The sequence below is a fragment of the Haemorhous mexicanus genome, chromosome 23 (genome assembly GCF_027477595.1).
Source record: "Haemorhous mexicanus isolate bHaeMex1 chromosome 23, bHaeMex1.pri, whole genome shotgun sequence".
Taxonomy (NCBI): domain Eukaryota; kingdom Metazoa; phylum Chordata; class Aves; order Passeriformes; family Fringillidae; genus Haemorhous; species Haemorhous mexicanus.
In genome coordinates, this window is record NC_082363.1 from 4,074,578 (window position 1) to 4,098,782 (window position 24,205).

At 51.1% G+C, this 24,205-nt stretch overlaps 1 protein-coding gene across 3 annotated transcripts in view; it reads left to right on the forward strand.

Annotated features, from left to right (window-relative positions):
• Positions 1-23,283, forward strand: part of LOC132337693 (kazrin) — a 92,418-nt gene extending 69,135 nt beyond the window's left edge. The window contains exons 1-8 of one of the 3 annotated variants that reach the window (XM_059866480.1): positions 242-510; positions 9,480-9,671; positions 18,012-18,148; positions 18,522-18,692; positions 18,968-19,157; positions 20,152-20,282; positions 20,622-20,672; positions 21,298-23,283. In XM_059866480.1, coding sequence (XP_059722463.1) covers positions 9,536-9,671; positions 18,012-18,148; positions 18,522-18,692; positions 18,968-19,157; positions 20,152-20,282; positions 20,622-20,672; positions 21,298-21,465 — 984 coding nt within the window. In that variant the 5' untranslated portion in view covers positions 242-510; positions 9,480-9,535 and the 3' untranslated portion in view covers positions 21,466-23,283. Of the gene's footprint in view, positions 1-241; positions 511-2,223; positions 2,371-9,479; positions 9,672-18,011; positions 18,149-18,521; positions 18,693-18,967; positions 19,158-20,151; positions 20,283-20,621; positions 20,673-21,297 lie in introns of those variants that run through there. The other 2 variants (XM_059866478.1, XM_059866479.1) reach the window with 2 other exon arrangements.
• The last annotated feature ends 922 nt before the right edge of the window (positions 23,284-24,205 follow it).

The following is a 24,205-nucleotide window of genomic DNA, read 5'->3' on the forward strand; positions in this document are numbered from 1 at the left end:
AGGGCCAGGGGAATCCTCGCGGGTCCGTGGCTGGGTGAAAGAGCAGCAGTGTCTCAGCACGGCCGGGTGCTGGGTGTGAGTAACGCTGCCGGGCCACCATTAGTCAGCAGAAGGCAGCTCCGAGCCCAGCCCCGCTCGCTCCCCGGCCTCCTCTGCCAGGGAGAGGCTCTCGGGGAGCTCTCGGGGAGCTTCGGGCTTGTGCAATGCCCGTGACGTGCAGAACCTCCTCCCTCTGCTTCTCGGGGCGCTGAACTCAGCACCTTGCCGAGCCGTGGCAGGTCACACGGCCACCTTTGCTCTGCGATTGCGCAGCGAGCAGGGCTGAAGCCGCAGGTGCCGCGGTGATCCCGGCTCGCGTGGGGCGGCTCCGGCCGTGGCAGCGCTCCCGCAGCACCGGGAGCCGAGCGGGCACGGACGGGCTCCGACTTGATCCCGGGGAGAGGAGTTGTGCAAACAGGCTGCCATGGGAGGGAGGTGACGCAGAGCTTCCCTGGGCTTCCCGGAGCTGAGGTGGGTGATGGCAGGAGCTGGGACACCGCAGAGCCGTGCCCGGCCATGTGGCAGTGCCAGCCTGTTCATGCACTGGGTTTGATGCAATGAGAGCCAGCGCTCGTTGCACAACAAAACCAACTCCCTTCCCCTTTTCCTTCCTCTCCTTCTCCTTCTCCTTCCCCTTCCCCTTCCCCTTCCCCTTCCCCTTCCCCTTCCCCTTCCCCTTCCCCTTCCCGAGCTTCTGGCGAGGAAGCAGCAGGGTAGGGAAGGGGCAATGCCCGCGCCGGGAGGGCAGGAGGGTCACAGGGTGGGTGACAACCTGGTTTATCTGGAGGACACGAGGGTGTCACGGGGTGGGTGACAACCTGGTTTATTGACCTTTGTGTACAAGGTGGCCATGGGTGCATTCCTTCCGAGCCAGGACAGCTCACTCCTCCCACAGTCGTATTGTCACCCACTTCCCCAAAACGTCAAAGCCTATGGACACGGGGTGTGCCTCAGTTTCCCCATGCCTGAGATACTGCTGCTGTAGGGTTGGGGAGCTGTGGCCGGCAGAGGCTCGGAGCTGTTGTAAAGTGGAATGTGGTGGGGGTTTTGTGTTTTATGAGCTTTCCTGGGCAGAGCAAGAGGTGTGTGTTTGCAGTGTGCTGGGGCTGCCTCCGGAGCATCCCCGAGCCGGCAGCTGGCCGGGCAGGGCTCATCTGGTGAGGTTAACAGTGTAGAGACAGGCAAAAAGTCATAAACCCAAAGGGCTTCTGCCCAGTTCTTCATCGCTATGGCAGGCAAAAAAATGTAAAAAGCAGGTCTGTGGGGGGCTTGGAAATAGACAGGCCAGGGAGCAGGGTGAGGGCAGGTAACAGTGCACCGTGTACCACAGGGAACAAAAATATTTGTATTAGGTAAAATTTCCTCACTGAAGTAGTGGTCAAGCACTGGACCCGGCTCCTCAGGGGAAGTGGTGAGTTGTCATCCCTAGAGTGTTCAAAAAACAAGCAGATGAGACACTGTGCCATATGGTTTAGTGGCCGTGGGGCTATTTGGTTAAGAGTTGGACTTGATCTTGGAAGACTTTTCAAGTCTTTCATCAAACCTTGATGAATCTATGGAAAAGCTATACCAGCGTGCTGGATTTCAGAGAGTTCAGTTGTTTTGCTGTATTTTTATGTGGCTTTTCTCACGGAAAGGCAGGTGGTCTCGGCATTCTGAACGGGTTTTGCTTTGTCTCTGCTCACGCCATCCCGCATAAAATAAGTAACAACTGCATTGCGAGAAAAAGCCCTGCACGTGTTTGCCTTGCGAGGACGAGCCGGCCCGAGCCCCGGGGCTGCCTCGCCAGCCTCCTGCCTCAGTTTCCCCCCGTGCTGCCGGCGCCGGCCGAGTATCGCGAGCAGCGGAGGCGACAGAGCCTCGGGGACATGGCTCTGGCCGCTCGGTGGGTGGCAGCGGCGGGAGCGATGGATGATTCCAGCCGGGAATCATTTCCGCCGCCGGCCGGCCGCGGGTTCCTGCGCGGCCCCGGGGCTCCGGGAGACTTGTGGGGCCCCCGTCCCGCGCAGCCGGGGCTGTGCGGGGCAGAGCCACTCCTCCGAGCCGTGACATCAAGCGACCGGCGAGGGGTCAAATTCCCGGCGCAGGTAGCGCCGGCCGCACTTCCGCGCGGTACCGGCGAGGAGCCGCCCACCGGGGACCCCCCCGCGGCCCCGGGCCCGCCGTGCCCCGCCATGCAGTCGGAGCAGGAGGAGAGCTCGGCGGGGACGTGCCGCTGCCGGCCCGGCTCCGCTCCGCGCCCGGCCCATTGTCCGGCTGGCCGGGCACGGCGAGGGGCGGCCGCGGGCGATGCCGCGGGCAGGGCGCTGTGCCCCCGCTCAGCCCACGCAGGTAAGGGGGTGCCCGGGGCTCCCCGGGAGCGCTCGCAGCCCGGCGTGCACGGCTTCCCCTGGCCGGCTTTGTGCTTGCAGCTCGCTTCCTCCTGGCAGAAACGAAACAACGCCGGGAGCCGCCGGGGCCGCGGGGAGGGTGGCGGTGGTGGCCGTGCTGTCCCCACGGCCGGGCCAGCCAGGGGCTCCCGCGGTGCTGGGAGGGCGGCCCCCGGTGCCCCCCGCAGTCCCGCCTGTCTCCCGGAGGGGCTGCAGGGCTCGGAGCCGGCTCCGGGGCTGCCGCGGGGGTCGCAGCCCACAGCCCGTGGCTTTCTGCCGTGGGAGCCTCCACAGCCCCCGGCCTGGCCCCCAAGCCGCTCTGCTCACCCTCCCGCCGGCGTGCACAGGGGTTTAGATGGGGTTGTATTTACTTACATCCCCTGTGAGACGCCCACCAGCATGTGGCCAGGGCAGAGCAGAGCCTGGGACACTGCGTGGTGGAAATAATCCTTATTTTCCAGGTGGGGAATGCCAGGACATGGGGGTAACTTGGAAAGGACATCGTGCCCCAGCTGGGTGATGGGGCATGGGTCAGTGTGTGTGGCTGGGGGTCCTGTCCCAGAGCTGTGACCCTGTGGGCACCGAGGCCAAGCTGGTGTCTAACTCAGGGAATGGTCAGAAGCGGTGTTTGCAAGGATTTGCTCTCACTGGGTGAAAGCTTTACCCTGAAATTCCTACGGATTATCTGTGGCCAGGTATGACAGCTCACGCGTAGCGTTGCAGCAGGAGCACAGGGTGGAAATAAAAGCTTTTTTAAAAGTAAGAGATAGGTGTGCAAAGCCAGAATTCATTTTCTTAATCCAAGAGGCTCCGCTGAGCACCCTGGTACCCACCTGGGAGGGAGCACTGGGTGTTGACAGCTCCTCTGGGGTCATGGAGTGCCGTGGTGCTGCAGAGACTGTGTACTGAGGGATGTGCACAGCAGGCTGGGCTGAAGTGCTGATTTACAAAAGTCAGGCCCTTGTGCTTATCCCCTTGAGTAGATGATGCTGTGGGGTGGAGGGGGCTCGTTTTGAGCCACTGTGAGTCCAGCGTGGTGCCCAGGTGCCAGTGGGAGAGGTTGGATGTATTGGCTTTGCCCCAGCAAGTCCTGGGCAGTGGCAGTAGCTGGGTCCTCTTACAAATGGTTTGGGTTGGAGGGACCTTAAAGTCCATCTCATCTCCCCCCTGCCATGGCAGGGACACCTTCCACTATCCCAGGTTGCTCCAAGCCCTGTCCAGCCTGGCATCAAACACTTCTGGGGATGGGACAGTCACAGCTTCTCTGCTGGGCACAGGGCCTCCCCACCCTCACAGGGAAGAATTTCTAATATCCCATCTAACTGTGCCCTCTGTCCGTGGGAAGTCATTCCCCCTTGGCCTGTCACTTCAAGATCCTTGTCAGAAGTTCCTCTCCAGATTTCTGCATCTTTGCAAGAAGGGGGTCCCAAGCTGAGAAGCTACTTAAAAATCAGAGGGGATGAGATGCTCTTTAAAATAGAAACTCAGCTCATCCCTGAGTCTTCAATCTTTACTTTTTTCTAGTAAGGTTCTTTATGACCCTTGCATTTCTCATCCTAGGACAGAAGTGTGTGTATGTGTATATTTATCCTGCTGATGTTCTGGATAAAAACACACCCTTGACTTGTGCCCAGCAAAGCAAAAACCATCTCACCATCAAACTCACCAAAGCAGCACAAAATGCAGCTTTCACCTGAGACACTGATTCACCCACAGGAGCCTCACCGTTTGTTCTGCATCCATTTTTAATATGTCCCCTCCAAAGGCAGAAATGCGTGTACAGCAATCGTGTCAGCTGAGTTACATGGAAAAAAAAGGCTTTTAAATGGATGTCTTTAAAGTGATGCCTGTTCCAAGGCCAGTAAAAGGCTTTGCTGCTGCATGGAGGGTTGGTCTGCTGCCCAGAGGAGTCCAGGATGGGATTTGCAGGAGCAGGAGTGGAAACTTCAGCCCCAAAATGCTGTCTAGAGATGTTCACCACAATTAAAAAAAGAAAAAATCTCATTGGCATTGTCTGTTAACACCCATCAGTGGTTGAAGCATAAAGGATGCAGAATCCAGCAGTGTCATGGAAGTTTAATGTGATCAACTAAAATATAATTAACAGCCAGTTATTTCAGTGGGAATGGTAGTTTTCATCAGTTGGTCTGGGAAATGTTTAAATTGCATTAATTTCATCTCTGCCCACTTGCAGCAGGTTTGGAAGGGCTTGGAATGAGTGATGGAGTTCATGCAAGGCAATATCTCCTTCTCCTCTGGGTAGTCAGGAATTACAGAAAGCACCCAATTCCCCTCCTTTCCCCCCCAAAAAAAGGTTAAAAAGAGGAGGGAAAATCTAAAAGGGACAAAAATATTGGGGGAAAAGTGCTGGGGAAGCTTTTCACATTGAGGTTGTTGCATTTAGGAGGTGATTCCTAATGACAGATTCAACTTTGCACCCTGATATAGTGACACTTGCAACAAAAAAAAGCCTTTGAAAATGTTCTCTTCTCCTGACTGCTTTTGCATCATGCTGGGGGGTGTGTGGAGTCCCTTGTGAGGGACACTGAGCCTGGTCCCTGCTGGAGAGGGCTGATGCTCACTGCAAACTCCTTTGCAACTTCAAGTAGAGGCACAGCTCCATCCAGCTGATAGGAGTCACATGGAAACCCTCCCTCAGCCATCTGGATGTGGGAGAAGCAGAGGCTGAAATGAGGTTCCTGAATAATTGACCCCATTTTCCCAGCTTCTGGAACTTTTCTGTAACTGTCTCTAAGAGCTGCCTGCACGTTTTGGGTTGTTTATTTAGGTACTTTAACCTGGCACAGCAGCAGGGGTTTTCTCCCCCCTGTTTTAAAATTAAGCTAAAATTTCCCTTTCAAGCTGAGTCTCTTAATGCAAATTATGCCAATAACAAGGGATTTCTCCATAGGACCCTCATGGGCAGGAGGTGCTGGAGGGTTGGGATGGAAGCTTGGAGAAGAGTGATGGAGAGCAGATGCTCCATGCTGGGGGGGAAAGTGCTGTGAGGGTGAAAATTGGTGTGATTTTGGTGGGCAGAATACCAGAGGAAGCATTGGAGTGATGGAAATCCTGTGCACGAGTGTCATTACAGGTGTGTGCCCAGAGAATTTGTGGCTGCCCCATCCCTGGAAGTGTCCAAGGCCTGGCTGGACAGGGCTTGGAGCATCCTGGCATAGTGGAAGGTGTCCCTGCCCGTGGAAGGGATGAAACATGAGTTTAAGCTCCCATCCAACCCAAACCAGTTTGTGACTCCAGGACATTGGCAGGAGCCCTGAGAGGGAGTTGGAAAGAGGGATTTTCCTATCAAACCCTGGCTGCAAGGACTGTGCTTTCCCATTTTATATATATATATATATATCTTTAAACCAGATTTGGCTTTGCCATATATACATAATAATGTATATGTAGCAAATATAGCTATATCTTGCAAAGCATAATCCTTTTTTCTACATATATATATATATATATATATATGTATGTCTATCTTAAATGTCTAAAAAGCAAGAATTTTGGATGTATTTGGATGCCTCCATCCTCATCTACTGGTTCATTTTTTTCCCAGGAATAGCCTTGATGAAGTGGCATGTAAGGAAAGGTGAAAATAAGTTATCAGGGAAAAAAAAAATATATATATATTTAAACTGGATTTGGCTTTGCCATATAGATATAATAATGTACATGTAGCAAATATAACTATATATTGCAAAGCATAATCCTTTTTTCTACATATATATATATATATATATATATCTCAAATTATATGTCTAAAACAGCTAGAATTTTGGATGTATGGCTGATCAATAATTCAGGTTCTCCATGGGGTCTGGCTCGCAGCCAGCAGCGTGAGGAGCATGGTGCTGCATGTTTCTCTCCAGATTACATCTGTAGCTTCTCATAGATCTCAGATTTTAATCCTTCAGCAGTTTCTGCCTGGATGAGGAGCTGAGTACTAAGTGGGGATGGAATTCCCTGGTTGCCTGTTTAGGAGGAGAGATGCTTTTCCCTTTTTTCAGTGTTTCTAACCGTGAGCAGAGGGGATCAGTGCATTTTTGGAGAGCTGCACTGGGCAGTGCTTTACAGCACCTTGGGCCATGCCCAAACACCCCTCTGGAATTCTTTGCTGCAGAATTCCCCCCGGGCTGTCTGTCCTTGGTCTTGTTTCCCCTCTCCCTTTCCCAGATCACTTCCTGCTGTGCAGGGATTTTCTTGGTTCCCACCAAAATGCTGTAATTTGCAGGAATCCATCGGGATCCCTCAACCCCCGGGCGAGCTGCCCTGCCTCCATCCTCATCTGCTGGTTCATTTTTTTCCCAGCAATAGCCCTTGATAAAGTGGCATGTTAAGAAAGGTGAAAGTAAGTTATCAGGGGATAAAAAAGCCAATTTGTTGCAGCCAGGAGTATTTTGTGGGGCTGCAGGGGGTTTCTGTGGCTGGGGAAGGCTTGGTGGGGTTTGCACTCAAAATACTCCACCATGTGTGAGATGTTCACATCCTCTCAGGGCTCCCAGAGGCTGCAGGGGACACGCTGTGTTCCTCCCATCCCTGGGGAAGATCCTGTTGGCCTTGGCCTCCTCCAGTTCTTGCTTTTTGCACGGATTTCAAGAAATCACTTTGGGCTGCACCAAACCCCCCAGCCCGGAGCTCGGCTGTTCCTCATTAGTGACTTTATTGCTAAATAATTTACAGAATGGGGCCTTGCCAGTTTTCATTGGGGAAGCATTTCAAGTATGTGCAGCAGATTTTCTGCCTTCCTGGCGCAGCTGCCGGGGGGGAGCTGCCTCTCCCTGTCCTGTCCTGCTGCCTCTCCCTGTCCTGTCCTGCTGCCTCTCCCTGTCCTGCCGCCGGCGTCACCTCCCGGGCCGGACAGGAAACGGCTCCGAGGAGGAACAAGGAGAAAAATCCCTGTGTTCCATGTCCACTCCATGTCCTCCAGGCTCACTGCTACTCAGGGGCACTGGGGAAAGGACACAGCCATGGTGGTTTGGAGAGGAAGCGTTTGGGGTTGATTTTTGTTTCATTTTTCTGGTAACTGTGATGTGTGTGCTGATGGGGGCATTTTTTCTCCCCGTGTCCATGATGCTAACCCAAAAAGATGTGGATGTCCCACCTCTGGAAGTGTTCAAGTCCAGGCTGGACTTAGAGCAACCTGGTCTAATGGAAAGGGAGTGGGACTGGAGGGTCTTCAAGGTGCCTTCCAGTCCAAACCATTCCATGATTCTGTGAAATCAATAAGCCAATCTGGGATGTGAAAGGGCTTTTCTGCAGCTGTTTTTAAAGGGGAGGGAAAGCAAAGACAGACTCAGAGGAAGGATTGCAGTGGCACCTGCACAGCCTGAAAGTGTTTTGCAGGATGAGGATGATGGATGCAATGTGGAAATAGCAGAAAAGCACTTTTTTACACTTAACAGTGGGTGCAGCTGTAGGAAATGAGGTGCTGGAGCTTTCCTCCAGTGCCTGCTGTGGAGGGGATCCCAGCTGGGTTCTGCCAGGGTGCTCCTGCAGTGGAGCTGCTTGGAGGAGTGAGCAGTCACTGGGTGTAAATCTGCAAAATGCAGGATTTGAGGCTGTGGATGGAAGCATCATCTTCCCTTTCCCAGTCTCACAGTGGTTTTGTTGAGTGTGCCCTGAGCATGTGGGTGGCTGGAGGCAGAGCTGAGATGTGTGGGAGCTCAGGAGACTCTCTTGGACCCCAGCCCTGCCAGTGAGTGGTTTGGATAGGAAAATCCTTCTTGGTTTCTTCTTACTATTACTATTATGTACTAACATCTATTTTTATTTTTTTAATGCTAAACCCATCACCCAGTGAAGGCTCCCTGCCTCCCTCCTAGTGCCATCACATCCATCCTCCTCCTTCTCCAGCCCCAGGTGGTGCAGGTTTGGGCTGGGCAGAGCAGTTTTGGCAGCAGGGAGGACCCACCCTGTCACTGTCACATTTTCTGGAAAAATCCCCTTGCTCAGGATTCTTCTCCTGGAAGCTGAGAAGCCTCAGAGAAAAGGGAAAACAATATTATCTCATTGCTTCTCCTGTGTTTTGCTGCTTTGGAATGTGGTTTGGACATTGTTTATCAATAGGTGATTGTTCATTGGTTTCATGTGAATTGCTTTTACTAATTGGCCAATTACAGCCCAGCTGTGTCGAGGCTCTGCAGAGAGTCAGGAGTTTTTCATTATTATCTTTTAGCCTTCTGTCTGTATCCTTTCTGGATTCTTTACAGAATCACAGAATCCCAGAATAATGAGGTTGGAAGAGACCTCCAAGGTCATTGAGTCCACCCTGTGCCCTAACACCTCACCCAGACTGTAGCACCAAGTGCCATGTCCAGGCTTTTTTTAAACACATCCAGAGATGGTGATTCTACCACCTGGGTGGGAAGAGCATTCCAGGACTTTATTATTCTTTTGGTGAAAAATTTCTTCCTAATATCCAACCTATCCCTTCCCTGCCATAGCTTGAGGCTGTGTCCTCTGGTTCTGTCAGTGCTGCCTGATGGAAGAGACCGACCCCACCTGTGTACAACCTCCTTCAGGAAGTTGTAGAGAGCAATAAAGTCACCTCTGAGCCTCCTTTTCTCCAGGCAGCTCCCTCAGTGGTTCCTCACAGGGTTTGTGCTCCCAGCCCCTCACCAGCCTCGTCGCCTCCTCTGGATGTGCTCAAGCATCTCAATGTCCTTCCCAAACTGAGGGGCCAGAACTGGACACAGCACTCAAGCTGTGCCCTCACCAGTGCCAGGTACAGGGGCAGAATGACCTCCCTGCTCCTGCTGGCCACAGCATTCCTGACACAGGCCAGGAGCCACCGGCCTTCTTGGCCACCAGGGCACTCTGCTGGCTCATGTTCAACCAACTGTCGACCAGCACCCAAGTATAGTTTAGTTTAGTTTAGTATTCTTTAATATAATATAGATCATAAAATAATAAATTAGCCTTCTAAGAACATGGAGTCAGATTGATCATTTCCTCCCTTCGACGGGGGCTCAGAAGATCCCACACCGCCCCCGCAGCGTTTCCCTGGGTTTGGGTTTGGGGCTGTGCTCTCACTTCCTGACATTGTGTCCCTTCTTCCTGCAGCGCTGCTGCGGGAGGAGGTGGCCCAGCTGCAGGAGGAGGTCCACCTGCTCCGGCAAATGAAGGAAATGCTGACCAAGGACCTGGAGGAGACCCACGGCAGCAAGTCCCCAGAGGTGCTCTCGGCCACAGAGCTGAAGGTGCAGCTGGCACAGAAGGAGCAGGAGCTGGCACGTGCCAAGGAGGCTCTGCAGGGTAAGTGGGGGGGTCCCAGCTGTGGGTTTCTCTGGGTCTGGGTTGAAGGCACTGAGACAGCAGTTCATGCTCACACTCAGGTGTTTATTATTTCTTATCAGTCAAACAGTCTCACTGCTGTGAGTTCAGCAGCTTTTCATTACAAGGCACAAAATGCCCAACAATCTCTTGGTACAAGGGCTTGTGAGACTAAACTGTCCAATTAAGAGCTGACACCTGGATTATTTTCCCTTTTAACCCAAGAACTGATCCCACAGAGCTGCAGTGCAGACTTTTCTGCCCAATTACAAAATGCCACCCAAACCCATGGAGAAGGAGGAAGAAGCAGCATGAAGAAGAAACCCAGGACAGCACCCTGTGCCCTCCACCTTGTTTCCATCCACAACATCCTAAAAATCCCAAACCCTCAATTTCTCACCCAGTGACACACCTGCACTGCTCTCTATAATCTGTTTCACACTTTTGTGGGTTCCAGTCTATCCTGAAGTCTGGGAAACTTTCTCCATGAATGAGGGTCAGAGTCAGTGCTCCCCTGGGGGTCAGGGCACCCCAGAACAGACACAGAAATATTCCCAGTGCCCTGGGTTTCCACAGGAAAGAGCTGCACCTCTCAACTGCACCTCTCCCCAGCACCCTCAACTTTCAAAATGTTGATTAATGAGGGAAGGAAAACCTGTCCTTTTCACTTGGGCTCTGCAGAGTGCATTCCTCAGGTGCTCCAGCAAGGGCTGGTGTGGAGCTGGGAAGGACTGGGGTGCAGCAGTGGGCTGGGAAATGGGATGTGAGGGCTGATTGCAGCTCTGCAAAGGAATTCCTCCACAGCTGTAGAGTAGAGCCAAGGCAGCAGCTGAAATGCAGCTGGTGATGGGCTTTGGGTTGGATTTGAGCCCCTCAGACTTACAGGAGGGAAGCTGTAAGTTTCCTGGTGACTGCAGCTTTCCTTGTCCACGTGGGGTTACCTCCAGGTGACATTCAGGGTCTCCTCCTTCCTTCATGCCTGCCTTTGGGGGCTTTTGTGGCACATGGGGCTGGGGTGTGTGGAGCAATTTACAACATTGCAGCTTTTCTGCTCTAAAACCAAGCTGACAATAAATCCAGGCAGGATGGTTTGTTAGCTGGAGCCAGGGGATGATCCTGAGCAGGGAAGGCTCTCACTCGTCAAGCCCTGGCAGCGCCGTGGCTCTAAATATCATCTGAAATCCCCAGCATACCGAGGATAACTTGCACTTGTCAGCTCATATTTGAGGATTATGAGGAGAAGCTGTCAAAAGTTTTCAGGCTCAGAGGCTGAGCAGCACGTGGGGAGCTGTGGGGCCTCTGCATCTCCCCCTGTCCAGGATGCTGAGATGCTCCGAGGCGCAGGGAATTGGGCTCAGTCAGTATTTGGGGAAAGGACTTCAGGAAATTTTGTTATCACTCTCTGATGTACAAAAACGTCCCTATAAATCAGCAATAGACAAAATACCTCCAAAATGCTGCCTCCCCCCACACCACCAGTGCAGCCTCAGGCAGCAGGAAATACTCTGGGTTTATGGAACTGTAATTGGAGGAGAAAAACCTGAATTAGGGAATATTTGCTCTGTGTGGATGGGGCAGGGGTGAAGTGCTGATAAATGCAAAATGCAGAAAAGCAGAACTATTATAGTAAGAAGTCATCTCAGAAGCTTCTGTATGTGCTTCTGTGGAGGATAGTCCAGAGAAATAGTGAGTTTGGCTTGAAAATGGTGAGTGTTTAAGGAATATAATGTTGGGGGTTTATTGGGCTTTTATTTGCCAATATTCAAGCCTCTGAGCTTGGTTTTCCAGGACTTCTCTGCAGGTGTGGTGGCTAGGAAGAGAGAATCTCAGTTGGCACTTGGATGGGCTCACAGCAAGAAGCTTTTTTCATTTGATGTTCCTTCCCTGGTCTGCAATATTGAGAAGCTTTTGTGGTTTTGGGAAAGTTGTCCAGGCTGGATCAGGGCTGGAGGTTCTGGGCAGCAGAGCAGGCTTGGCAGCAGTGACTGAGATGGATAACTTGAAAACGAGATCAGCAGCTGGAGGGGGAAAAAAATCCCTTTTTCCTTTCTGTGAAAAATTGTCCAGAGAGAAACGTAGCCAAAAGTGGAGGAAAACCAGTGCCTGGTGACTGGATCTGCCAGGGGAGATGGAGCTGCTGATGGACACACTGGGGAAGTCATGGCTCTGAGTGTGGGATAAGGCTGTGCCAGGAGCACAGGGAAACTTGGCCACACTGTCCTGTAGTTCAGGGATCTGTGTCAGTTGTGTCCTGCAGCCAGAGCAGCTCCTCCTCCCAGCCTGCATTCCTGCATCCCCAGTCCCACATCCTCACCCAAGGCTGCCCCACACCCAGCAGCAGAGGCTGCAGCATCCCTGTGCCTGCAGCAGCCCACGATCCATGGTGGGTCCTGTGGAATGTCATTAGCAGATAAATTATATGGAAAGCTGTCATCATGGCTGGCTCTGAGCCTGGAAGTGCAGTGCAGCTGGTTCAGATGGATCTTGGCTTGCTGGGCCATGCTGCAGAGGGAAGCAGAGGGGGTTTGCTGGTCAGGTTTGCTTTTGGGGGCTCTGGCAGTTTTTCAGAGCCTTTATTTTGCACAACCACACAGGGTTTGGTTTGTGATGGTCTCCATGGAGGGTGGGTTCATTGTCCCCCTTTAGAGGTGCATTTCCAGCCCTTCTCAACAGCATTTGGCACAGGGATAAAGCTGATAAGCCTGTGCTGCATCTTCCCTGTGCTGTGTAACAAGTCCTTGCTGTGCAGGGTAGGGGCAGGGATCTGGCCCAGCACAGGGTGCTCTGCAAGAGCTGCTCCACCAGTTCCTTTATTTCTGTCAGCATGTGCTTTGTGTGTCTTTATTCCACTTTTTTCCTGGGCTAATTCCATCTCTTGCACATTTTTTATTCCATTAACATCCAATTAAAATCCCATCGTGCTACATCCTACCTCCCTCTCCCCTTCTGCCACGGCTGGGACTCTGAATTGTGCTTCCAGCATGAGTGCAGTTATTATTTCCCCCATCCTGGCTGGAAAGGTGTGGATGTGGTCTGGATTTCTGGTGTGGAAATCCCTGCTGGGAGAAGTTGCAGACAGCTTTATTACTGCTGGTCCTGCTGTGGGCAGGGACTGTGCCCAAGTGCCTGGGGGACTTCAGGAGCCTCTTGGCTGGGAGACATCCATAAGCATGTGGGCTAATGGCAGAAACCCCATTTCTGGGAAGGTTTATCCAATATGCTGGAGCTTGCCTGCGGGATTATCACACCGAGAGCAAACCTGGTTTCTGTTTCCTTTTTGATGCCAGCCTGGAAACCTCAGGCTGGCTTTCCCTGCTGCTTGGAAAGGCATGAACCAACTTTGTGTCTGCTCCATAAATAGGTTGTAGCCTGGTTTTCTCCTTCTCTCACCTTCAGCTCAAAGCTGTGATTCCCCAGGAATAGTGTTTGAGCTGGGGAAAGCCTCCTACAGAGATCCACAGCACCCTCACCTTGCTGCAGTGAGGGGCTGGGTAGCAAAGAAATGGGTGTCCCAGTGGATGGATGACCCAGAAGATGAGGGTTGCATCAGATGGGTGTCCCAGAAGGATGTGTGACCTGGCAGATGGGTGTCCCAGAAGATGGGTGTCCCACTGGATGGATGTCCTGATGTATGGATATCCTGACTGATGGATATCCCAGCCATGGACCCAGCCAAGGAAGCCATCTCCACTATAAGGACAAGGATCTCTGCAGAAAACCTGTTCTCCTTTGAAGACTCACCTGAAGTTTTCAGAGGTCCTTGATCAGCTCGTTGACTGCTGGGTCAGGTTTGCAAAGCCCTTGGCTGTTACCAGCTAAACTCCCTCATGGAGAATTGCCTCACCTCACATTTTCCTGAAATTTGACATTGGGCTCTAATTTCCTGCCTGCTCCATACCTCCACACCCCCAGGAGGGAGTGCTGGCTCTGCCTGACACCATGGAATGTTGAAGTTTTCAGCAGCAAGATCTTCCTGCTGGTGACAGGTGCCCCAGGGACCTCACATGGCTCTAATTGCAAAGCAAGGAGCAGCACTGCCATCCTGATTTTATGGGTTAGTCATGGTAACAATATTGGATTTCATGGCTGCAAGGAAGGAACAGGAGAAATTAAGTAAATGTTAATGGGACAGGATGGGTTTGCACGTTCCTGTTGCACAGGGCATCTCTGGGGTTCCAGCCAGGCTCCCCAAGGATGCCCTGCCCTGCATTAAAAAATGAGTGTGTGATTCAGGAAGTGAGAAAGTCAGCTCTGATTCTGTTCCTGGCGTGAAAATTCACATTGTGTGGGGTGAGAGAAGGACTTGGAAGTGGGTGGGAGTCATGAGAAGCTGCTCTTTGGAGTTCAAGGGTGTGCTGCATCTTCTCCAGCGCCCTGGTGGGTGTCTGGGCATTGCTGCCTCAGCCCAGGAGCGTGAAACTGGGCAGAGATGCTGCTTCTATGGTTCAAGCAGTAGTTTTTCATCTAATATCACATTATCAAGGTAGTTACACTAATTATTGCTCAAATGTCCTCCAAGGGAACTTTGTCTGGATGGTGGGGCCAGGGGTTGGACATCAGTGATCCTTGTGGGTTCCTTCCACATCAGGATGTTCTGTAATTGATATCTCCTTGATCTGACACTATTAATCTCAAAGAGGGAAGGCAGTATTTAGAGCAGCCCCCATCCTGGGGGGAGATGCCTGGGTTTGGGATACAGGAGCTGATTCCCAGCTGGAAGCTGTTGGATGATGAGATCAGACTGGGGCCACGGGGTGGTGACACTTCCATTGGTGGCATCACTGGGTGGTTCCAGCCCTGCTGCTGTCCCAGACAAGGCTGTGCCTCCCCAGTGGAGCAACAGGATTTTGGCTGCTGACATAGAGCTGGGAATAAAAGGTGCTGAGGGGGTGGATTTTTAATTGTTGTGGCTGCAGGAGGAGCCCAGCTGAGAGCTGGTCCCGTTACATCTGTGTCCATCACTCTTCTCCCAAAGGACCAAGAGAGGATCAAGTGGCAGCAGGTGGAAGCTCAAATAACAACAGGGCAGGGTGACCTGGTGCAGGTGGGGATGGTGGTGAGAGCTGGGGGGTTCACCCAGCTCATCCCAACCCATCTCCCCCACCCCTTGATGCCAAGGCTGATGCTGAGCTGCCGAGTCCAAGGGGGGCTGCTGGGTCCCCCCTCTCCTTCTGCCACGTGCTTTGGAGGGAGGGGAAAATTAATAATGCAAGTAAGAGAAGTACTTTCCACTCATGGTCTGGGTTTAGGATTTCTTGCTTCTTTTCTTGAGTTTATGAAGAGGTCAGAGGTTTGTCCAGAGTCTGCTGTGCCAATGGGCTGGGGGAGTTTATTTGGACACTTGTGGGGGTTTGGGATATAGAAACCTGGCTTTGGATCATCAGATTAAAGGAAAAAGCCATTTCACCTCCTCAGATGGACACGATAGCCAGGGAAAATCTGCTTTATCCCTCCTTGGCTGGCCATGGATTGCAAAGGCTCGTTTTCCCCCACTGAGTAATTAGCTGGGCTTGTTTGCTAAGGACAAATTAAGCTGCTGCAGCAAGTGGGGCTTGGTCCAGGAGCTGCTGCCAGCCCTCACAGCTCACTTCTGCCTCACTTTTTATTTTTCTCCTGCCTTTTTCAATTAATTTCCTATTAATTTGGCTTGGAATGAAGTTCTCAAATGACTGATAAATCTTCTTTAAGCTTAGGAGCTAATCATTCTTGGAGGAGGGAGAGTAATAGAGGGGAGCAAAAAAAAGTGTGTTAATTTCAGCAAATCTCTCAAATATGAAATGCAGTGAATGGTAAATTGTCCTGTTGGGTTAATAGTAAAAAATCTGCTTTTCAATACCTAAACCTCATAATCTTCTGTAATACTGATACATTGGCATAAATATTGGTAAATATTAGTATATCAGAACATATTCAACCTTGGGATAGAGTTACCCTGCTTCTAATAGTACTTCAGAGCATTTTCTTTGTTTTATTGGCAAATGATTAAGTGTTTTCTGTAAATCTTTAAGGGCCATGAACACTGCCACTAATTAAAGGAGTTTGTATGCTATAGGGGACTCGCTATTTAATTAAGTTCATTAGGATTCTTTTTTCTTTTGTCGCCTCCAGCATCAGAGATTGGCAAATGTGACTTAAACTTTTATAAGAGCCTCTGAATATCCTTGAGGAAATTAAATTTTACATATATAGATACATACGTGTCTGTGGGGTCTGGACCTCACCCCAGTACCAATGATAAGTTTGGTCAATTTATCATTAATTTTTCTTTTTTAGCAAGTTTTTAGTTCCTGTGAAAGAATTGGGCAGGGGAAGGTGGTGGTTAAGTACACACAGGCAGTGGGAAAGGGCTTTTTCAAAGACATGGGTGTGGCTGGGATTGTTTTTAGAGGGTTTCTGTAGGAATTTCCTAAGATGGGAATAAAGTAAGGGAAGTCCTGGTGTAGGAAGAGGCTGAGCTGTCCCAGGAGGAGTTGTGTTCATTGAAGTGGGCGAGAAAGACTCCCAAGAGCTCCTTGTCACAGGACAATGTGAATTTTTGCAGCATTTCCTACCTCATTTTCTGGTGTTCGGTGTTCTGATTTATCTCCAGTGCTTACTGGCAGAATAGCTGGTCCAAAGAGTTTCATCTCTTGGATTTTAACAGATAAAAAATCTCTATAGTCCAAAGCACCTCCCTCTTCATCCACTATTTAGTCTGATTTTCTCCCTCATCTTTTTCTTCTCTCACCTGCAAACCCCCTCCTTTCCTTACAGCTCCATTCCAAGTACTTAATTTACTGTTCATCTTCCCAGCACACACTTAGAGTAAGAATTGGTAAAAAAAGCAGAGTAAAACCTGTGCACAGAAGTTCACAGCTGAATAAACCTCTTCTCAAGACTGTGGTTGTCACAAGCTGGGGTGGGATGTGGGAGCTACACAGAGCTGGACTGGGGGGCTGCTCTGATTTTGGGGTCTATCCCAGCACATGTGCAGGGCTGGGTGATCCCTGCTGTCAGCTAATGCTCACTGGGGGCTTCACTGCACACAAATAAAGGTGCTCTCCCTGCTTACACACAGGTGGAAATGCCTTTGGAGGGTTCCCAGCCAGAGGAGGTGCATGAAGGAAATTAATTCCCCTTTCAGAGTGCCACAGTCACAGTTTCCTTGTATTTCTTACATTGTTTTTATTATCCCCACGTGTTGAGAGGAGCCCAAAGGTTCCTGACTTGCAGTTTAACTCCCAGATGCAGTGATTCATTGCAGGGGATAGAAAACACAGTGTGGGCTGAAACAGCTGCTGTGATTTCTGCAATCTGATGGAAAAAGGTTGGATGTGTGCATGGAGACAGGTCCCACTCATGATGCTGCATCATCTTCAGGCAGCTTTTGTAGTATACACAGCCCCTGGTGGCTTTGGTTTTTTCTGGAGAGTTGTGGGGGCATTTAGGATTTTTTTTATACTACAAACAACAACTTGCAAGACTCAGTGATTCAATACAGTGAGTGCAGGGACAGCTGGAGGGGCAGAGGGTGTTTCATAGCATCCCTGAGTTAGCAGCACTTGCTCAGGGTGGAAGAGCAGGAATCTATCATGACATATTTGTGATCTGATTCCTAAACTGGGCATTATTTTGGTGGGCTGGAGTGTATCTGGAGCAGGGAGCCACAGGGCACTTCTGCAGCACTGCCAAGGACCAGGTTCAGTACTGGGTAAAGCACTGATGTACAGAAGTGACCGAAACTCCTTGTCCTACATGAGATTTCTGTAATTCTCCCTGGATTTCCAGCCTTTCATGGCTGTCCCGGGGTCAGTGGTCAGCAAGCATCCCTCACTGGTGCAATGAGGAGGGAGAACATGAAGGTTTTGGGTTCCTCTCAGAGCTGTTGAAACACCCATCACATCCCATGTGCCTCTGTTCCATCCCCTCATCCCAACACAGCATCCCTGAGCTGGAAGGGGATGCTCAGGGAGCCATGCCCTGGGCTCGTGGGAATGCTCTGGAATCTGCCTCGCTGCTAAAAATAAACTGGTTGTGGTTTATTTATCCTGGAAAGGGAGCAGCAGGTTTTCCTGCGCCAGGCCCTGAGGCCGAGGCTGCAGTTTTGCTCCCAAACCTCCTTCTCCAAGGTCTGAGCTGCCCCTTGGATCATGGGCAGTGATGAGGAGGCACAGTGGTGACGTGATGGGCATTTTGAGGGTGCAGCAATGGGGGGGATTTGGCATCTCCTCCCAGCCCAACCCCCAGGATTGTCATTTTGGTGCTTTTTCCTTGAAAATTAAAAGAGATGGAGTCAGGGGGCTGCCATGCCTCCTGTGCTGGAGTGATCCTCTCTTCCCACAGCCATGAAAGCCGACCGCAAGCGCTTGAAGGGGGAGAAGACAGACCTGGTGAGCCAGATGCAGCAGCTGTACGCCACGCTGGAGAGCCGAGAGGAGCAGCTCCGGGACTTCATCCGCAACTACGAGCAGCACAGGAAAGTGAGTGCAGGGCCCAGCACCCAGCTCTTGTGGCACAGAGGGCTGAGTGTGAGACCTGCTTTGTAACCTGGCAAAATCCCACTAAAGGCCCAGCTGGGCTCTTGCTGGGGTTGGGATGGACCACGGCAGTTTAAGGTTAAATGGAGGAAAGAGAGTCAGAGCTGCGGGGTTTGATGTAATTTTAACCAGGTGCACAGTGAGCATTTCTTTTTGGGGACTGGCTGCATTCTGGACCTCCCCAAAAAAGGCTGACACTCCTGCCAGCACAGGGCTCTTGTGACACCTAAGATACTGCTCGTGGTTGGGTGGTCCCCAAGGGGGTTGCGACCAAGTTTAGATTTTCCCTTCCTGATGGCCACCCCTGTCCCAGCAGGAGAGCGAGGACGCGGTGAAAGCCCTGGCCAAGGAGAAGGATCTGCTGGAGCGGGAGAAGTGGGAGCTGAGGCGGCAGGCCAAGGAGGCCACGGACCACGCCAGCGCCCTCCGCTCCCAGCTTGACCTGAAGGACAACCGCATGAAGGAGCTGGAGGCCGAGCTGGCCATGGTGAGCTGGATCATTTATACAGATCTCAGTGCTTGCTGCAGTGGCTGCAGTACTCCAAAAATGAGAGGAAAATATTCCATCTCTCAAAAGGAGCTTGATATCCTTGGCATGGGGAGCACTCAAAAATAACTTGATATTCCTGGCACAGTTGGGATCTTTGCTTGCCCAGGGGAGGGTGGGTTTGCTGTGCAGTGTGTTGCTGCTTGTTCTGCTGCTCTGGGAGATGTTCACATAGTTTTCCCACTCCACCACCACCACCTCAATGTGCTTCCCAGGCCAAGCAGTCCCTGGCTACGCTGACCAAGGACGTGCCCAAGCGCCATTCCTTGGCCATGCCGGGCGAGACGGTGCTGAACGGCAACCAGGAGTGGGTGATGCAGGCTGACCTCCCGCTGACCGCCGCCATCCGGCAGAGCCAGCAGACCCTCTACCACTCACACCCCCAGCACTCGGCGGACCGGCAAGGTGGGCACCCCATGGATGGCAAGTTCTCAATGCCAAACCCCTTCGGGGGGGCAAAGAAGATGGTCAAAACCACCCCTCCTTGTTGTAGTGTGTTTTTATACTTTGTAATACTTTGTAATAGCTTTGGTTTTGTATCCCCGTATTTTTCCCAAATGGTTTGCCCCAGATTGTACCCCCTCCCTCTACCTGTGTAATCCCTTTCCTTTGCAGAGATCATCCCCAAATCCCCACCCTGGCTCTCTGTTGATCACTCAGCATCCCATCCCCTCCATCTAGAACTTTCAGTCTAGTGATTAGTCAGAGGCTCGGGGTCAACCTCCCAAGTGTTTCTCAATACGCTGTTCTAAATATCTATCCCCCAGTATCCATCCCTTAGGGTCACTTATTGGTTAGTGAAATGTTATCTACTTTAGGTTTCCACCTCCCTTTAAATGTAACTTGGCACCTCTCCCCAGGGCTCTCAGCAGGAGGCCCCCTGAGGTGGTAGGGGCTCCCTGGAGCTCCTAGAATAAACCTTGGATTAACCCCTGCTGAGTCGACTCCTTCATATTCTGCTCTTGTTCCAGGAGTGTCTCTGCTGTAGGCGATCAGCCTGGCTGCCCTCTGTACCCCCAGGGGTCAGCCTGGCTGCCATCTGTATCCCTGGAGATCAGCCTGGCTTCCTTCCTCCATACCCCTGGGGATCAGCCTGGCTGCCTTTTGTACCCTTGGGGATGGGGATCACCTGGCTGCCTTCCTACTGTACCCCCGGGGATCAGCCTGGTTGCCTTCTGTACTCTCAGGGGCACAATAGAGTACCCCCCCCCGCCACTGTTCACAATCTCAGGGCTGGCTGGGGTTCCCTCAGTGACACTCAGAGAGACCAGAACAGTTGGCGCCCAACGTGCGGCTCAAACCCACAATGCTGGGATTGGGATTAAGAGTCCCGTGCTCTTTTGGAAGTGCATCAGAGGCTTTGCTGGTGTTAATTCCCTGTTTTCCCCCTGCCTTGCAGCAGTCAGAGTGAGCCCCTGCCATTCCCGGCAGCCGTCCATCATCTCCGACGCCTCGGCGGCCGAAGGGGACCGGTCGTCCACTCCGAGTGACATCAACTCCCCCCGGCATCGAACGCACTCGCTCTGCAACGTAAGGGCCTGCCTGCTGGGGCCTTGGTGCCCTGCCTTGGGGAGGTGGGCTCTGGGCAATCTGTGGGGCCTCTGCTTCCCAGCCTGCCTGCTGGGGCCTTGGTGCCCTGCCTTGGGGAGGTGGGCTCTGGGCAATCTGTGGGGCCTCTGCTTCCCAAAACAGCATTGGGTTTGTAGGGTGGGGCACATTGAGCCTTGGCTGACCTGAAAAGCTGCTGCTCTGGGGTTTTTCCCAGCCCCGCTGCAGTTCAGCTGCACAAACGCTGCCTTTTGACCTGGGGGTGGAGGGTCTTGGGCTGTATCAAGGTTGATTCAATGGATCCATCTCCTTGTGCCATAGGGGGACAGTCCTGGACCGGTACAGAAGAACTTGCACAATCCAATTGTACAGGTAGGGCACATCCTCTCAAATCCTCTTTGTGAGACCCCTTCCTGTGCTAGAAAATACTTGGGGGTGATGGTCAGAGGCATGATGACTTGGGATGAATGGAAGTCATCCTGAATTGTAAGTCTGGGATGTCTCCTATTCCTACAATTTGCCCCAAAGTCCAGGTAATGCCATAGGCATTCACTGAGCTCAGGCCTATCGCGGTGTTGATTTTTATAAGGTCCCGCCAAAGCATGTTATTCTTCTGGTTTTGGCCCTAAAACACTGGGATATTTTTGCAATCCAGACAGATGCTCTGACTATTTATTCCCAGAGCTGGAATCCTGATCCAATTGAATTAAAGAGGCCCAAATCCCAGAGATGTGGAGAGAGGGCCCAATTACACTGCAAATTCCACCACACAGGTTTCAGGAATATTATTGTATTTTGGCCCAGGATCTTAACATTACTTTGGACCTGGATGAAAATATTTTGTGGGATCTGGCTGCAAATATTTTTTGGGACCTGGACCCAAATTTTTTGGGACTGGGACCACATGGTCCCCCCTCACCCTTGATGTGAGTGAAGGGGAAAAATGGTAAAGGAAAACCTGGATGTCTAAACTTGTGTCTTCTCCTCCCTCCCACAGTCTCTAGAAGACCTGGAAGACCAAAAACGGAAAAAGAAGAAAGAGAAGATGGGCTTTGGCTCCATCTCCAGGGTGTTTGCCCGGGGGAAGCAGCGCAAGTCCCTCGATCCCGGTCTCTTTGACGGGACGGCCCCCGACTACTACATCGAGGAGGACGCGGACTGGTGACGGCGCCAGAGCCTCTCCCGGCCCTGCACATGTACATATCCCTATCCCACAGCCCGTCCCACCTGTGGACCTGTTACCTGTTGTCTTGGGAGCGATGCAGCTGTGTCGTAACTTCAGTTTTTTCCCTTTTTTCCATGGTTTTTTGTTGTTTTTTTCCATCTCGGTAACTCCTTTGTTGTCGCTTCAGTTTGTCCGTTTGGGTTGGGTTTTTTTTTTTGTTGTTGTTGTTTTGGGAGGGTTTTTTTGTTCATTTTTCTTGTTCTTTTGACAAAACTTGAAACTTGAAGGACTGCTGTGTCTCTGTAAATACGAGAAATATTGTGCACTTTGTGCTTGTGATGTCTCTTGTCCGAAACCGCTGTTTTCCGGAGCCCAGCCTGCGGGATGTCCTCACTTGGGGACAAAGGACCTGCCCAGCTGAGGGATCTTAGAGAGAAAACACACAAAAACAACAACAAGAAAATCTCCTTCGCTGTGATGTCTTCCTGGCCGAGCCCCGTGGAGGCAACCCGGGCTGGTTGTTACGCCTGCCGGTCTGGAAATAAGTGTTTTAACGTTCCTTTTTAGTTGTTTTAATTTATTTGCACAAACCCAGAGGAGCTATTCTAACTAAATTATTGCAGAAGTTTTGGGATTTTTATATTTTTCCACGTCGGTTGGGATGGGGCGGGGAGGAGGAAGGGGGTGTTTGTACTGTACTGTCCTGGGAAGTTGCTGTTGGGGGAGATTGGGGCTGTGGACCCCCCCAGCCCGGGCTCCCTCAGCTGCCCCAGGAGCACTTAACGCCTTGGAAAACGCAAACCTAAACACATGCCGGGAGATCAGATGGGGGCAAGCTGGTGGGAGCCTTGCCCGCTGTTTTTCCCTGCTTTTGGGGGGTGCTCACCCTTTGCTTCAAGTAAAATTTAGGGGGATCGGCACGAGCTGGGAGAAAGGTGATATCCCAGATATCCCATATCCCGAGAGATTGCTCACATAGCATAGTGTTACTGCCGTCAGAGGGGGCTGGGGAAATCGGTACGAGTCCCCACTAGGGAGGTTTTTCTGGCTCTGGGGTGATTTGGAAGCACAGGTGGAGCTTGTTTTTCCAAACTCCTTGGAAATGCCCCCAAACCACCCCCCCGGTGCGGCAGCCGCTCCCCCTCTCCACTAACACGTGCCGCGCTCTGCTTATGCCAAGATAAGTACCTTATGCTTTAATGCTTACAGTATAATTTTAAGCTCTTAAAAAAATGTATTAAGATTTATTTAATGAACTATAATAGTGTATTATTTTTCTTAATTCTGATACATGCGCCCTGGTTGAAAAAAAAAAAAAAGGGTATTTTGTCTTAAATCACTGAACTAAACCGATGCCCTCGCGCTGTATATTCCATTCCAAGGGATGATGCAGAGAGGCCATGGAGGGGGTGACAGAGGGACCAGTCCCCCCAGGCTCTCCTGGGGTGGCAGGGCAGGCTTTGCCCCATGGCATCTTTTCTCTGCAGAGAAGCATTTTTATATATTTTGTTGTTTTGGTTTTTTTTTTCTTTGTTCTCCTTGCGTTTTTATAATTTAAACTCTAAACCACCAGAACAGATGAGCGATCTCCTTGTTATTGAGTAGTTTCCTTTGCATTTCAGCTTTTTTGTAAATTAGGAAGTAATTCTAAAAATTACTAAGAGGATGATTTATTTAAAAGAGAACTTTGCTAAATAGCATATGAATTATGGGTAACATTAGATTTAACTTTTCCCCCTGTGAGCGGGGGAGAATCCTTGAAGGCATGGATGCAAATATAAAATTATAAAAGATCTAAATAAAGCTTATTTTAAAGTATGGATGAACTCCATGTGGTTTAATTGGAGAGCCTGGATGGGTGTTGGCATCTCTGTCGTGGCACCAGGGTACAGGACACCCTGAGCGCCCACATGAATTTCGGGGGCTCCAGGATGATGGGAGGATTCAGGAGAAGGCTGGGCCAGCTTTTCCCAGGACCAGCTCCCAGCCAAATGCCTGCTTCTGGATGCAAGAATGCTGGCAGGAGACTAGGACTGTCTGCATCCATATGGAATGGGGATTTCAAGGGTTTAAGGTAAGTAAGGACAGCCAGGAGATGTCCTGCTCGGATGTGGAAAATATGAGAAGGACTAAGAACTGCAGAAAGGATGAGAAATCAGAAAGTGTTGTGCTCCAACTAGATAAATTACTGTTATCAATGTAGAGGTTGATAAATTATTATTATTGTTACTTTTATTCAGATTACTTTGGTCACCTGTATGCTGTGCCAGCACTTCCAGTGGGGCCTGATGCCATTTTGGGGTCAATGGCTGTTTTGCAGGCTGGAGCAAAGGCAACCTGCAAAGAGTTTCAAGCCCATAATCAGGGTACAGACCAAGAGATATACCTTTTCTTCTATTTTTTTCTTCTGGCAGAAACAGCCTCCTGGGTTTGGGAGCAGCTGCAGAGCAGGTAAGAGCCACCATAGTCTGAAATGGGGAGAGCTGGGACAAAGAAAAATAGGAAAAACTCAGGAGAAGCCAGCTGGCTCTGGAATCATCATTAATGGGAACTACAGGTGGCATTAAAGGGCAACTGCTGAGCACAGCAAACGAGCTGGGCACAGACCATGGTGGGATTTGCTGCACTTGGAGTGGTTCCCTGCTGAGATTTGGTGTTGTCCTTTGTGCATGGGATGGGGTGTGGGTGCTCATCCATCCCATCTGTGGTTTTAAAAGTTTTGGGAGTCCCTTGGGAGCCA